This window comes from Polyodon spathula, chromosome 16, assembly GCF_017654505.1.
Source record: "Polyodon spathula isolate WHYD16114869_AA chromosome 16, ASM1765450v1, whole genome shotgun sequence".
Lineage (NCBI taxonomy): Eukaryota > Metazoa > Chordata > Actinopteri > Acipenseriformes > Polyodontidae > Polyodon > Polyodon spathula.
In genome coordinates this window covers 16,010,045-16,026,811 of record NC_054549.1, presented here as the reverse complement: position 1 = coordinate 16,026,811, position 16,767 = coordinate 16,010,045, and the positions used below count along the sequence as shown (strand labels likewise).

At 38.6% G+C, this 16,767-nt stretch overlaps 1 protein-coding gene across 7 annotated transcripts in view; it reads right to left on the bottom strand.

The window, feature by feature from the left end:
• Positions 1–263: 263 nt before the first annotated feature.
• The window catches only part of LOC121328592 (eukaryotic translation initiation factor 4 gamma 3-like), a 64,490-nt gene continuing 47,986 nt past the window's right edge, over positions 264–16,767 (bottom strand). For 5 of the 7 annotated variants that reach the window (XM_041273385.1, XM_041273389.1, XM_041273390.1 and 2 more), the window contains exons 21-35: positions 13,346–13,450; positions 12,562–12,697; positions 11,033–11,121; positions 9,296–9,386; positions 8,316–8,442; positions 7,237–7,433; positions 6,535–6,650; positions 5,865–6,037; positions 5,582–5,707; positions 4,621–4,702; positions 3,250–3,348; positions 2,298–2,444; positions 1,825–1,906; positions 980–1,126; positions 264–704 (exon numbers count right to left, since the gene is read on the bottom strand). In XM_041273385.1, the coding sequence (XP_041129319.1) occupies positions 523–704; positions 980–1,126; positions 1,825–1,906; positions 2,298–2,444; positions 3,250–3,348; positions 4,621–4,702; positions 5,582–5,707; positions 5,865–6,037; positions 6,535–6,650; positions 7,237–7,433; positions 8,316–8,442; positions 9,296–9,386; positions 11,033–11,121; positions 12,562–12,697; positions 13,346–13,450 (1,899 nt within the window). In that variant the 3' untranslated portion in view covers positions 264–522. The remainder of the gene's footprint in view (positions 705–979; positions 1,127–1,824; positions 1,907–2,297; positions 2,445–3,249; positions 3,349–4,620; positions 4,703–5,581; positions 5,708–5,864; positions 6,038–6,534; positions 6,651–7,236; positions 7,434–8,315; positions 8,443–9,295; positions 9,387–11,032; positions 11,122–12,561; positions 12,698–13,345; positions 13,451–16,767) is intronic. The other 2 variants (XM_041273386.1, XM_041273392.1) reach the window with 1 other exon arrangement.

The window sequence follows — 16,767 nt, the reverse complement described above, 5'->3', positions numbered from 1 at the left end:
CATCTTTATATACGTCACACACACACACCCCTCCCCTCCCCCCTCCCTCCCCCAAGAAAAAGCATTTGAGATACCCTGTCTTCATCCAAAACAGTCTGGAAATCAGGGGGGAGTATTTAATATACAATTTTGATGTCAATGTCATAAGAGCCTGCAAAAGTTTAATAAATCTGTTATTTGCATTCCTTAAAAAAATAATAAATTAAAGAATTCATAACCTATTTATTTTGCAGCAAAACAACAAAAAAAAAAAAAACAAAAAACCATGAGTCTTAAAAGTAACAAAAAAGTTAAAAATTTAAACAAAATGTTCTATAAATAATACATATACTTTAGTGCTCCCGCCCATGAATGAACTCAAATGGTTGCATTTTCAGAAACGTACCATGAATCTTCACCATGATTGAATTTTGTATTCCTATCTGTGCATATATGTTGAATTTTTTAAATATAATTTGTTGTAATTGATATTTTTTTTTCCGGCAATTGGCCTTTCTGCACTGATTGGCGAAGTCTCTCCTCCTAATTGTCTTCCGATTCCTCCTCCGCTTCTCGTAGCCATGTGAAAAAGGCCGTGACCGATTTCAGAGCCACACCCTTTCCCTCCAGCTCGGCTGGGTCCTTGCTAACTTCCCATTTGTAGAATGCATCCTCCGAGATTACGTCTTCATCATACAAGCAGTCAAAAAACATCCGGAGCAAATCTGGAAAATAAAAAGGCATACTTTGCTATTACTTAGAGTAAAACGTGTGTTAATAGTCCAGTCCTGTTCATACCAGACAAGCGCCAAAACACATTTATCTTAAAAAACAAAGCCCACTTGTATGAGAATTTCTCACAATAAGAATGGTTCACTGAGCTCCACAGCATTGCTCTTGATTCAGAAGTGGTTTCCCATTCATTATCCCCCACCTGTAGCAGATCTGTTTAACTTCATAGCATTGCTTATAACAATGCATGTGGTGAAAAGATACTTACTAGGCGGCTGATCGAGTTTAACGATCAATGCTTGTAGTGCATAAAGTGCTTGCAATTGTTTCTCTGTATCGGAGTTCAGGTACTTGAGCAAAACAGGCAATCTCCGCTGGATAATGGCTGTGTCCACACGGCTAGGGGTGCTCTCCCCTCCAAAAAAGCAAAGAAGATATCATTAATGTTAAAATGTATTCACTGCGGCAATATTAAACTAAGTAACAAGCCTTAAGCCTGGGAATGTTGTCCAACACCTAACGTGGATGGTACATCAATCATTGCTACAGGAAGAAAGGTATATATACAAACCATAATTCTGTAGTCAAAAGCTAGCCAGGTGACCGTAAAAAAAAAATTGGCACATGTATAGTATTTTTTACAAATATATATATAGTAACACTTGCTGCAAAGACTTGTTAAACTATGCGAATTGGGCTAATTATAACTGAGATGTCTTTAAAATACAAGTACAGCATAGTTGCTTTTAACAACCATATGAAAGACCATATGGTAACTGAATTAGATGAGAAATAAGTCTAAAATCCCCCACTCTAAGTAAGCAATGACTCTTAACACTGACTACAAAACATTTCCATCTATGCTCTGAAGCACTAGGAAATTAAAACAGATGTTAATAAATAGATAAGCGGGTTCACTGCACAGAGAATGCTAACATCACTGTGGTACAAGGCAATCACCACAAGAGGGCTCCACAACATTGGAAAGCACAGTGTTTCTACAACACAGTGCATTCACATGTTTTCAATTTGTTGAGCCAATGTACTGGCAACAGCATGAGACAATCTTCTGACACTCTACATTGCCCCACCCCCCTCTCCCTCTCCATCTACCTTTCACTGCTGCTTTGCAGACTGCTGTCATTAAAGCTCTAAGGAATGGAGTTGAACTCATCTGAGATTCTTCTAAATTAGCCTGGAACAAAAACAAACAACAAAATAAATCAGTAAAATGCAATTTACAGAAACCCCTGAAATACTGAACTGCATTTGACAAAAGTGTTTTGCAAGTGTTTTCATTGTCCATCTCTCATAGAGCCCAATTCAAGTGCCCGTTGATTGAGTCATATACAGTATGATTGAATTTGAGTTGAAACTAGTTCATCAGGGCTTTGAGAATGCATAATGTATGTCCTTAAAACTGTACAGTAATACCATTTAAAATAAAGTGTACTCAAAACTTAGAATGAAATCATAGATCAAAAAAGATTCATTGTGCTTTCAGTGCATGTTTTATTTGAGATAGTACAGCAGTAGCAGACACACGCCATGACCGGACCACACGCAGGGCTGACTGAGTGCCATACCTCTACCCAGTCGAAGATTTGCTCATCGCTGACGATATCTTCCAGAAGGAGTTTCTCTAGCTGTCTGCTGAGTTCATCAGGAGAAAGGTCTCTTTTTGAAAGTGCCTCAGTGGGGTTGGAGCAGCCCGAAACAGTGAACTGTAATTTCTGATTGTGGGGGAAAGGAACACACACAAAAGACGGAGTTACACAACATGCAAGTGTTTGTTTCTGACCTCACATAGACCCCAACTAGTATATGGAGCGCTTACCCTCTCCCTCCCCCCCAAAAAAGGAAAATGTATTATAAAAAAAGATCACATGGAATTTAACACATTTACTGTTATCATGTAGAATATTGAACACTGTTGTATTTTATTATTGTATGAGAAAGAAGGAATATGAAATAGCAGTGAAAATAAAGCTGGCAGCATACATGCTCATTTCATAAGGTATTCTTTCCTGTTTGTTTTTATGAAAGCTTGTGATGAGTGATCTGCAAATTTGTAGTTACATTATGGCAGGGCACATATTTAACATAGCAAAAAAAAAAAACCATCCACTTGCTGTAGATCTCTGAGCACAGTCATTTGCGAGAGCACGTGGGTTTAACTCGCCATGTTAGTTCACAAACAAGATCACTTGAAGTCTATTAAAGAGCATTAGAGTTATAGAAGAACACTCTATCTTAGTTCCTCAGTCTATTGCAGGGGTGGCCACCTGGTCCCTGGAGAGCTGCAGGATCTTCTGGTTTTCATTCCACCCGAGTTTTCAATTGAAAACTTCATTGAACCAATTATTTTCTTAATTGGTCCACACTAACATATCTTCCAGGTCTTTAGGCATTAAAGATACCCAGACAACCTGCAACACTGCGGCTCTCCAGGACCAGGGCTGGCCACCCTTAGTCTATTGTAAGGCTTTCGGTTCCGGAGGGTTTACCATAGTTTTGCAGCTCTGATCTTTAGCTCACCTGGTCAGTGATAAAGCTGTGCACATCCTCTTCCTCCGGTAAGAAGTCTATCCATTTGAGGCCAGATTCCCTCCACAAGGCTCCCACTTTCCTCTGGCTCTAAACAAAGCACAAGTTCAAGAGGGTGAACTCGAGGTCAGCAAGTGACTTCCAAACACAATCTCCACCATGCTACTTTGCATTCTTATTAGAAATATGTAAACCAGTAGGGCTACAAAGAAGGGTACATTTTGACCTTAGGAGGTTCGGAACACATTACCGAAGGAAGGGTCGAACCTTCGATGGTACTCATTTGCAGAATTTACTGGTTACGTCACCATAGCTACTTGTTTATATTTGATTGAAAATCCTATTTTACAAGTCATCCGTATTAAAATGGAATAAAACATTTCACATGTAGTTAAAAACACATTATATAGAACAATAATCATCTTTTTATAAATAAATACATTTTAAAAAATACACGTCGTTTATTTACATGTAACTGAGCCTGCTTGCGATATATACAGTAAGCATTACACCAGCACCAACTGTAGCAGACAAAGGTTTATTTAACAGCCATCGTTAAAGGTTTGCTTCTGGACATGAGCTGGAGCGGAGCGGGGAAGACTGTGCTCAGTTTTTGAAATTAAAATTATTAGTGTTAGCGTATATTTTCTATGTTTCAAACATATTCTACCATAACACTTCACACTGTCTTATACACTAGGTATTCAGTACATATTTTACTGAAGAAATACAGCCTAGAGGTACGAGCTCACTGTTTTGGATACCTGCTCCACACACTGCAGCGGCACCATGGAAAGGTGCTACATAACGATTTGATAGCGGATTTTAATAACAACTTTTGTAATATGCATTATACCAATCAAAAGATCAGATTTTGCATGCGAGTGACATTTTAATGTGTGATTTATTGTATTCACACAATATCAAACGGCTTCTGTTAACAGGAAAAAAAACAATAGCGTGTGAACCCGTCTGACGAACCTTCGAAGGTTTAAAACAATCTTCGAATCCCTGGCAAGCTGAACGAACCTTCGAACACAGCCCTATAAACCAGTGCAACTTCCTGCAGAGAATGTCTTTGTGATAAACAATTCTTACATAGTCTCTTTTTTTTTATTTATCAGGTCACCTGAAACAATTCTATGATCTTCTTGATGTTACATTCTGGGAATCAACTATAAAACTATAGTTACATCAAACAGGCAAATTCAACAAATTGATAAATGAAATGCCTAACAACTTAAAATAACAGATTTACTGGTGTCTTAGCCTTACATAAGACAGTACTGAGGCTTAAGGTTTTGAATTCTGACTAGTTAAATAAAACAATGCATCATTAATGAAAATACGAAAAGCTCTTACCATTTGTTTGCATAGTTGGTGCAATATTTCAGAAAGCAATACCCCAGCTCTTCCCACAGGAAGTAAAGGTTTACTGAATTCACTGGAAGAAAGACATCAATGTTATATCTCTGACGGCACTTAAACACTTTCATTCACTTGTCTATCCTATTCAGACTCACCAGTCAAAGCTAATTTGTTCCAAGATTTAGTCTGATGTAAAGATGCTATAAGTTAGTTTATTCTACCAGCTTTCACAACCTCAGTGGATTAAAATGTCCAATAGCCATTTTCTTTTTTACTCCAGAAATACTGAACTACCTTTGAGGTGGATAGTTTGTTACAATAATAATAATACAACAACTGGCAAATAAAAAGGAAAATGCCTCCCATAGAATCAAACCCACTGTGTTATGAGATATTTTCTTTTGTCATTATTCTTACTCCAACTCAACTGAAACAGTATTTTCTTGTCTAAACATCATGGGCAAAGGCTGAAGCAAATTTAACGGAACTGAACGATTTACCTGCTCGTTCCTACAACTACGCTGCTTCCTGCTAGTTTTACAGGATTAAACATTTGACTTTGCACTTCCTGAGGTCAGGGTCGATTCAATTGATCTAAACAGTATTGACTTTTCAGAGGTCTTTTCATACTTTTACAAGCAATAAATAAATAAAAACCATGCATTGTTAGAGGTTTGATTTTCTTAACCTTTACTAATTATTTAAACCGTGGCAGTGTTTCAATCTCTTACCTTTTAGATCAATTTAATATACCCCCTGTTACTGACTCTTCCACGATGCCTATATTAATCTATATGGGGTCAGACGAGGTGCTATTTACTCTAACACAGGAAATCAACTGGAAGAGCAAAACAAGCAAATAGGTTTTGTCTAACCTCAACACATTAAGATACATTTACTTGTGTTGTTACTCCAAGTCTTGCAAAATCTGCCTAAAGTATGAACACTCCTCCACCTTAATAACTCTCTCATAGAGATTCCTCCTTCACGGAACATGGGGATCACCAGCTCTGCTAGATACAGCCATATATGGGGAACGTCGATCGCCATGTCGTCAGCAAACTCTAGGATTTCTGCAAACCTGAAGGAAACGGCAGACGAAACTGGTCAGAACCCAGAGCTATTGACAAGATGCAGTGATTTCCACTGTTTAAAAATATACAGAAGTGAACAGCAGTCACTAACGTAATTGTTTAAATAAATGAACTAATCTACTGTTTGCATGTTTCATTTCTCACCCTTTAAAGAACTCCTGTGTGGAGAGGCTCCCCGACTGCACCAGCTGGAACAGTAACTGGCCCATGTGATCCCTCGTGATCTGACTCCTCTCCAGCGTGGACTCCACACCCACCCGCACAAACACGTGGAGCATGCTGGGCACGCACAACTCCTCCACGCACTGCACTGCCTCCTGTGGGAACAAACACAGAAGTGCAGGGCTTAGGGCTGGCTTGATATCTGGGGTCACTGTCCTGAAATGAAACAGTTGCCTCTGATTCCTCTCTTGTGTACCTACACTACTCACGAAACAGACAACGGAAGTACCGGTACAACACTTCGGGTTATGGGAAAACTCTGTTCCATTCTTTCAACCTCTAAGCCTTTCATGTACCCCAGTTCTCATCTCTACCCCTCATTTGCTCCCACTACCAGAATCTGAGGCTAATATACTTGTCTTTTATAGGTATGTGTTTCAACTTTGGTTTTAAATTGCAGCTTCTCTTGTTCTTCGAGGAAAGCATAACATGTGAAAGCCAATGGATCAACAAATCTAAAGACAATAAATTATAAACGACAATTGCACCAGAAGATGACAATGTCTTTTTTTGTACCAGAGGGAACCAGGATTCTTGCAGATTGAGAGAACTCACAAGGGGGCAGCCCAGATGCTGTGTCAGGGAAGCTCACCTTATAATCGTTAATGTGCAGGAACTCGTCAATGATGGATTTGGATTTCCTCTCCATTTCCTCCTCAGTAATGGCAGGCTTGTCTGCAGCAAGGGCTGCTGGAGCATCAGGCTTTGCTGAAGATGAAGGAGGCAATATGTGATGAGTGGCCCTTTTCTATCATTTCAAGAGGATTGCATCTGCCTGTGTGTATGTTGCGTGTGTGTATGGGTCCTTACACAGCAGCAAGATCTGATCTTTGGTTAAGTACATAACCTTGAAAGAATTCCTACAAGATACTCCTGAAGGGATCTGTTTGGTAACTGTTTTTGACTGCATTTTTAAGGGCAATCGGGTCCAGTTTGATGGATTCAGGGAGCCGAAATCTGGTTATATCCCTAAAACCCCAACATTAGAATTCTTAGGAATATCTAACAATCTCTGCTTGAAAATGCACAAGGCAGAAACAACCACGTTCCTACCGCGTAACAGAATTCATAAATGAATGAATCAAAAAAAAAAAAAATACCAAAAGAAACCACTGCATGAATGACATCACAAATAAAACGACAAATGCAACAGGACAGTGTTTCTCTCCTTACTGATTATATTAGCCAATTAAAAATGGAAGGATATTTGTAAACATTTTAATATTCGAACATGAAAACCCACGTTCGCTCCGAGTTTAGTGGAATGTGATGAGAATGCGTGTTTGTGCGTTACCGGCGTTGTAAGCACCGCTCTTCTCTTCGGCGCCGGTGGGCAGCTGCGTGACCGTCTCGAGGGCCTCTCTCGGCTGCTCCTCCTGCACCTGATTGTCCAGCAGCTCCTTGTTGCTGCTGCCCTGGGTGAAGGTGGCGGGCCGGGAGAGGCCTGTGCTCACAGGCTTGTCGTTCCTCTCGCGTCCTGTGCTGCTCCGGCTAGGAGGGAGACAACAGAAAAGAGACTTTCACGGTATACACGGTTTAAAAATGTTACGGAAGACAGATAACAAAATATCAAGGCAACACTGTACTCAAATGCTGTTTAATCAATAAGCAGATGCCATGTGTGGCACAGTTGGGTCATCGTTTCCTAATTTGTTGTAGGATCCTGTGCCTTGACTTACATCCAGTCTATAGGTCCGAATTGTTCTGTAACCTGACAATTGATACACAAAGTCATACACCGTGAGCACTGTCTAAGAAAGCAATGCAGATTTAAAAAAAAAAAAAAAGGATTAATATTAATGCCTGCTACTAAAGCTTTTTATGGCTCTTACACATTAATGATACATGGGTTAAATGCTTGCACAGGTGTTCAAAGGTGAGACTAATCAAATAGATCTCACACTGATGACACAAAAAGACCTTGGAGGATATTAAAATTAGGCTTGACCAAATGATCTTCAGTAACTAGGCTTGTGGCTATGAACCTCACTGAGCTTAAACTTTTCTTTCTGTTTTTTTTTTTAGTTTTAATGATGAGAAACAGAAACAAGACAAGAATTGGAAATAACATGAATGATATGTGGGTAGAGAACAATTCATTTTTGTATCCCTTTTTCTAGTCACCTTTAGCCAGACAACTAGATTTAGAATGGGCCTGACTTCTGGTACAGGATAATTTTAAATACACATTTCAACCAGATAGTTATCAAACACACATTTGGGTGCAGGGTAGGTGGACATTTCACCACTGAATTACAGCATGCCAACTGGTTGAAAAATACCTATGCACTGTAACACAATACAGGTTCCACAATATATGTGTGTGTGTGTGTGTGTGTATACATCATGGAGTACATTCAACGTCTGTGGTACCTGGTGAGACTCCTGCGGGAATCAAACTCTGATGCCGGTGTTGTTGGAGGAGAGAGAACAGCAGGCTGTGCACAAGATTGTAGTGCAGAGAACCGGTTCAAATTAGTAGTGCTCGAGCGAGAGGCATCTGGGAATCAGAAATCATGTTATTACGATAGTTTTGTGGACTACATTCCACATCATACATTTGTGTGAAGTCATTAGCTTAACGTCAGTTAGTGCTAGTGATTTAATTGGACTTCTACATTTTTATAAAGTACATAATTGCAAGATCCTTGCATACTTGCTTATGTGTTGCGGTTTGCAGAATATGGCTCCAAACATCATTTTATTTGATGGCTAGCAGTATTGAAGCAGAATACAAACACAGAGGGATCAGCTATAGCTGATCCCTTCCGAAACACAGTACAAAGTGTGTGCACGCTGGTGGGGATGTTGATTATGTAAATTAGAGACACGAAAGATAAGATCAGAGCTTAGAGCTCAATAAATCAGGTTATGAACTTGGAAGTACTTTGTACTTTTAAGAACACTATTGCAGTTCTTACTGTGGGACTAATAGTCAGTTGAACATGAAAATCAGTCAGTGATTAAAACATAAAAATGAGTTCTTACTGTCCTAGTGGGACCCTAACTGCGCCACTTGGTTAATACATTTCAGAATGTGATAGAACTGTAAATGTTAGGTTCAAGACTTTTCAATCAGGCTTTTGTTTAATCTGCACTGATTTGTGAAGCTCCATGGGATGCTTGTATATAGAGAACACTATATTTATAATTGGATTGACCTGTACAAAAATGAAGGGTGTAATTAAAATAAGTTACTGTTCAATGAGAGTCTTGCATTATACACTGCAGTGCTACACTATATCAAACCCAGACACAGCACTTCCCACTGGAACTGTAATCAGCATAATTGAAATGAATTAGACAGCAGAACACAGCACCCATCACTCTAGAAAGCAGTGACACATGCTCACCTGATTCACTGGCTTTAGCTCCTCCGCTGCTGCCTTTCCCCCAGCTCATCTGTGCTCTGGGCCCCAGCTGGATCTTATCATCTATTGTTGGCTGGAGAAGGATACATTGAATATTACACATAATGGATCTCGTCCTCCTTTATCTATTACTGCCCAAGTTATTACTACAGTATTTAGTTTGCCCTTCAGTTGAAACTTGAGGCATCATCACTGTTCTGTATATATCAGGAATCACTAACGTGCTTCAATCTATCAAAGTGCACTATACTTTCTGCAAAACCTGCACTAAGCTTCTCACCTCGGCTTGCCGAGTTACAAGTTTACCAACTGAGCATGATTAAACTTTTGTACAAAGTGGAAAGTATTTTGAAGTTTGTACTAGCTGTATGTTACTTTAATCTCACATGACTGAGTCAATCAACCTGTTCTCAACTGTTGTCATCTAGCAGTCCATGTTCTCGTTTCAAAACGTGAACTAAATATTTATTTTGTACATTCTTGTGCAAAAGACAACGATCTCAGACTTGAAATATCAAGTCATCTGGTTGAAACTAAAAATAATATTTGGATCTAGAGTTGAAACCCACTGAACTAGTTCAGAAGACTACTGGTACCAACAAAGGAACTAGCAAAAGCTCCTACTTGTTGCAGAACTCAATTGTTGCTTTGTTTCTAGCCAGCCAGACAACCTGCTTCTTGCATATATCCGGACACAGGGCTGAATCCTGGGCCTCCCAACTCAAAGGTATCTATGGCAACCACTGAACCATCTGGTTTGAATTCACACAGAGGGTAAACAGGCTCAGATTTCTAAATAATAAAGTTCCTATCGCTGGGCTATGTGAAGCAAGTGTCAGGAAAGGCTGGCGCCCGGTCCCTTTACCACACTGGGTCTCGAGTGATGCCGTGACACTTCCAAGCATCCACAGCTTTATTTACACTTGCAAGTTGTACAAACACATACAAACACGTCCAGCAGTGCGGTGCCAGATGGTGCAAAACCGCTGCTGCAGGAGGGGTGAAAAGCAGAGGCTCACCACCTCACAGAACAGCTAGGGAGCGGTAAGGGGCTGGACCCAGCAATCACCCAAATTACAGTCACCATGCCTGTCGAATAGGCGGTCAACATCTTTTTTTTTTTTTTTTCACTTTTTATTATTAGGATACATATATTATCTTTTGAATTCTCCCAAAACCACACCAAGTCATGTATGGCAGTCTAGATATACCAAAATGCAATGATGCAAGTATTTTGGAAAGTATATTGGTGATCATCCATTAAAGAAGTGGTTCTCTAACTGGTGTGTACAATGGTTACCCAGAGGGCTCTGGAGTGGTACATATATATATATATATATATGTTCACTGCAGTATAATTTCTCTTTCTTGTTTGTGAAAAGGACCCTATTCACAATGTTTGGGAACAGCATTAAAGTGTAAAAATGTAAAACATTTACAGAAGGCTGAGGATCTGGGGAAACTCATTTTTTTATAGTATTTGCTCCTGGGATGTAACCACTTTAATGTTCATTCTCTAGGCTCTCAAAACATAAGATTATAGTTCAAATAGAATGCATTTAGTTTTTCTAAAACTACATTTAGATCAGCCAGAGTATCCCATAACATGATTTCAAGTCTGTCGAGATCAGGCTTCTAAACAAGTGTTAAATAAATGTACCATAATAGTAAAATTTTACAGTGGATACTAAACTTCACGCTCATTCGGCTTTCTCTTACCTTGGAGATCTTAGGAATCTTGCTGGGGTCTATCGTCCTGCTGTTCTTAGACATAGGTACAGTGTTCCAGGTCTCCTCTCTCTGCAGGACTGGAAACACACAGAAAACAGGACATCAGATTATCATTCTCTCTAACACTATCCCTCAGCTCAAAAAAGGCAGGTTTACAGACCTGGAGTAACAAAGTGAAAATATTACAATGCCATTACCTTGCAACACTTTTATATTTCTGAAATGACCAGGTGCCTAGAGTTTGAACAATCAGGCCTCTCGTAAATCTGCTTTCCGTGGCAGCGTGAATGCGTAACTCCCGAGTCTCTAGGTTTACTAATATGAGTTGTTCATGCAGCTATATTATTTAATATCAAATATATTAAAATAATATAATGCTAAATAAGGGAAGGCAGTTCTGACACCCTGGACTAGCTAAAGGGCTGATTTTCAAGCCCTTACTGGGTTTCAAGCCCTGAGTGGAGGTACCAGTGCCATGCTATCTCAAATGACTAGCAGTGGCATGTGATATTCTTGATTTTAACAGACACATTAAAGCTGACCTAATCTGTGATTCTAGTATCCATTCTAAAACTCCTTGGTCTCCCTTAAACAATTGTCTTTACTTAGGATTTTCTTGCTGCCTGACCATGGCAAAATAAATAAATAAATAAATAAAAAAACTGGATGCAATATTTAATATTTATCATCTACACTGGCTAGGTAGCAAATAAAAACGGCAGCCACCATGTGAAGGTAAAAAACAGTTAAAAGCTTGCAAACGCATTATACAAGGACGAAATAAACAATGCAAAAACATGAAGTTGCTTCAAGAGATTACCACAACGTTGAACCGCAACCTAAAAAGACCATAAGTTGATCAGCACTTAGAAATCCTGCATTTTTATAAACGCATCTGGCAAGCTTAAAAGAAATGCGATTTTTTACAAATTGTATTGCATTGTTCTTATTACATTTCCGATTTAAGATTTTAATATGAGTTGAATATGAAAAAGTATATAATAATAATAGTCATATTAATAATTACATTAATTCTGTAGTGTTTTAAAGATGTTATGCAACAGAACTAGGTTGCGATGCATAAAATGATCCAAACAAAGTACAATTTGTCTTTGCAAATATCCCCTTCTGTATTGTGGCGCCACAATCAGTTCACCCCTCTGAAACAATGCTGTTGCTTCAATTGAAATGAATGGCTACTGTGGGAACAGAAAATGAGCATCGTAGCAGGAGGGAGCAAGATCATGATACACCAGGAAGCTCATAATACAAATCGTCTTCCTCATGGCTAAAGATTAAGGGTTAAAGTTTGGGAATATTCCTTATTCATCAGCTGATTTATGATGGGCGAATTACATAAACAAAATTGGGACTATGCTGAAACGATATTACCATACACAGACAACAGAGGATCCAAAGGCAGTACAATAATAAGCAGTGGAAAGTTGGTGGACTGAGCCCTGGTGTAAGCTCTAAAGTAGATTAAAAGAGTATTTTAATACAGGGCCCCTTCTAACCTGGTCTCCTCTTGTCCTTGGACAGCAGCTGCTGGTGCACTTTCCTCTGCTCCTCCTGCTCCTCAATCTTTGCCTCCTTGTGGATCTGCTCGATGGTTTTGGGGCCCTGGTCCACTCTCCGTGAAACCCAGTTATGCTGAAAGAGGAGGGCGTCATAAGCAGTGCCACAGAAACAAGGACTTCTGCAAACCTTATTTTTAGAAAGCAAATCCCTTGCCAATACCATTTAACGGACAGAGCTTCCGTTTTATTTCATAGCAGTTATAAATGTGTTTTCTTGTTAGAAGATGCATTTGACTGTTATGCATTTGGAGCCTTATTTCAAATCTCTGCAAAACTGTAGCTTACCCATATTGCACTTTGCTGCTTTGGAACTATATAAATATTCACAGCTGTTCTCTCAGCCTCTAGCTGGTATTCGTCTTACTTAAAGTAACATGTATTTTAAGATTAGTGTTAAATCAGGTTTTGTGAAACCATCTGTGTTTTACACTGGAGGGTAAACAAACCACAGTACCAGAGCGTTTAGGCTCTCATGCTTAGTAAATATATTTACAGTACATTGATCTGAGCTGTATTCGACCCTATTAGATACCCCGGCCCTTTGGCTTTGTGCTGCTGCAAACTATTGAGAGCCACAAATAGAGAAGGAGAAATATATACTGCAACTACTGAAAACGATAGATCTAAAACCAACCAACTCCGGCAGCTATAAAGGAGTTAGTGCCGACTGCTGAATCATGCTTCTCCAATGCCAGCAGTACCACGGTGCACAGCGGCTTACCAGCCTGAGGTCGATGACGTCCTGTAACATGAAGCGGATTCGGGACGATGTTTTTCGCTCCTTCACAATCTTCTCCATCTGGTTGAAGTATTGATCCATGCGAGGCTACGGCGAAAAAAGGAATCAAATTTGTCAGAACCATAAATCCTGGTATTTCAAGCAACAAATGAAAAACTGATTCACCTTGCATCATACTATTTTAAATGTATGAACAGGGTCGAGGTATGTAAAATACACAATTCACAATGCAAACTTCTTCGTGAGAGTCTTGCATGAAAGAAACTGAAACGGTTACAACCACTAGATGTGAACTTTTAACTCCATTGACGACACACACACCCTTTTGACAGAAACAAGAGCTGACGTTTAGTTGAAAACGGCAACTTTTTTTTTTTTTATTCCAGGGGAATTTTAAAATAAACCCATTTTTCGATAAAGGTAAGACAATAGAGTTGACCCAGAACTCAGGTTTCAAGAGTGGGATTCCACTACTGATCCAAACCTGGCTCAGATCTAGAAGAAAAATGTAAACACTACACAGGCAGCCAGCATTCTGCTCAACTCCCTGTCCAGCACTACACACTATACCTGGGCTAAGTGCAACCAGCCCAGTCGAGATGCAGTAATGGCATTAATAACTGGTCTCCACCATAACTACAGCTGCTGCTGGAAAGAGACAGAGACAATCTCCCAGAAGTGTTCAAGAGCTATACAAGAAATCTAGGAGGTAGCTGAAACCCTAGGTACCTGTCTGTTGTTAAAGTACTAGAAAACATCCCAGATCTCTTTCCTACCTGATGGCAGGAACACATGTGAGGGGTATGTCTAGTTAATGCTTTTTAACTCAAGGCTTCTAGATGTATCCTTGGCATACCCACCTCTACAGACAACTTATGTTTTTCTCTATCCAGTGATTAATGTAGGTGCAGCATACCTAGAAGAAATGAATAACTGGACCTTAATGGATTTCAGTAGAAATTGAATAGATTGATATGATGACAATCAGGGTTAACATAAACCAATCCAAAGTCTCAGATTATTATCAACAATTTCAAGATGTAGCACCATGTACAGTTTTAAATGTATGTTTATGTTTTTCAGTAGGTTGTGATGATCCCATGTTTAAAATACAAGATCTTTAGGTATTTACAATAAATAATCAGTACCTGCAATAATAAATCTAAATGTTTATTTTTCTTCCTGATTTAGAAAAGAACTTTACAAGTGACCCTGCGGGTAAAACTTCAAAAGCAAACCCCATCTTCCGATGAAAAAGATTGTCCTGTTAAAATAGTTGGCAGTAATTTGTCTCTCAGCATTCTGCCAGAGTATGTGGAACATGATGCGCTTAACCTCTCCTGCCCGGCTCTGATACGGTTACGTTTAGAAAGAGAACTGAAACCGCCTGCTCTGGTGCCTAGGGCTTTCCTTTGAAACTCAATGATTTCCTGCTTGCTTGTTGTTTTTTTTTTTTTTTTTTTTTTTTTTTTTTTTTTTTTTTTTTAACCAAACAGTGATGCGTGCAAGCAACAGAGTTAGCTGTCACTCACAGACCCACTGGCACAAATTCCACAACCTCATTTCACATGAAATGTAATTGTCTGATCCTCTTAGTAACCTATTTTCGTACAATTTTAACAATTGAAAAAAGTGTGGTTAAAGAAACAGATTACAGCAAGGTTTCAGTACATTTGGTTTACCCTCCTAACGCTGGAAGTCAAAGACAATAGACACTTGGGCAGTGGGGCGAAGGAGGAATGATGTTTAGGGGTTTTGCAACGCATCCATTGAGGTGTAGCACAGATATGGTTGGTTAAGTCTACTAATAACAGTATTTCACGTTAGGTTTCGAAATGTCACATTTCAGTTGTCAGTTTTTCATTACGTACATGGAAAACTACAAAGCAGTATGTAATTCAATGTTAACGTAACACTATTTCAGCAGATTTAATTCAGCTATGAAACTAAATTAGTTAATTCTATACGGTGATGCAAAACTTTTGGACATAACATATATATGTATGTTCATACATTTAAAATAGTGTGATGCAATGTGAGTATATTAGAGCTGGGACGAACACAGGATTTTCACGTTCAGGTATTTAAATATTAGTTAGTTTTTCAAAAAGTAATCAAAGCCATTATATTGCTCTGAACACAGGCAGAGACAACACAGCAGCAAGGGCAGGGGTGTGGCCGTGACCCCTGTGCGTGTGCCTTTATTTTACAGCAAGACCTTACAATGTGTAACACGCTAAAATAGAAAAATATCCCAGGAGTAAAGAATAAGTTGTGTAGGTCTTACTTTACTCCAGAGAATTAACTACAAAACAAAAGGATGCCAAAGAGCAGTTCAAGTTAAACGTTGCTTAGTTTGTTTACTCACAAAATAAAACAGTAATAAAGTTGACAACGCATTTTATTTCTTTGTTTTCATTCCTTGCCATTGCCGTTTAGTCACGGGTAACAGTGGCCATCAACACGTTTTCATAAAGTAACAAAATGAGGTTTACTTGTGCCCTTTTGTAGCTGAGCAAGCAAACAAACAGAAATTAAACTTTAAAGTCGCAACAAACTATATACTATATACAGTCTACATAAAAATCACTACACAACATTTTCAGGAAGTTGGGTACTGTTTAAGCGAGGCATTTCAGAATGACCTGCGTGCCTTTTTTCTGTCCTGTGAGATTCTGGCTCACTCTAAAGCAGCACAGCATGTTTTTGTCCCAGATTGCTTTCCATAGAGTACTATGCCTGCGCACACATAATCTGGTTTGTTTACTTTTTCCTGTCTAAAACTTTTAAATAGAGGCTCAAGAGCTGCTGTGCTGATCCTGTGTTTTTTTTTTTTTTTTTTTTTTTTTTTTTAATATAGATTAGATTAATCTCACATATCACACAGAGCTCTTTTTCATTTGCCATTTTTTGAAACTGGTCGCAAAAAATCTGGTTAGAAAGTAAGTGCAAGGTATTTTTGTCATTTGTAGCGAATACGAACATCTGATTTTTGTATCCGAATACATGTCAAAAAATATTTTTAAATTATAAACAGAGTCGTGATACACACACACACACACACACATACATATACATATATATATATATATATATATATATATATATATATATATATATATATATATATATATATATATATATATACACACACACATTCCATGTGTGTACACATATGTGTGTGTGTATATATTATATATGTTTTCTAATTCTCTGGTGACGTTTAAATCTCCAAGGAGACCAAAAGTGATCAATATCCCTACCGGTATGTGTTTGGGTAAAATTAACATTTTTGTTTTATTCTATAAACTACCGACAACATTTCTCCCAAATTCCAAATAAAAATATTGTCATTTAGAGCATTTATTTGCAGAAAATGACAACTGGTCAAAATAACAAAAAAG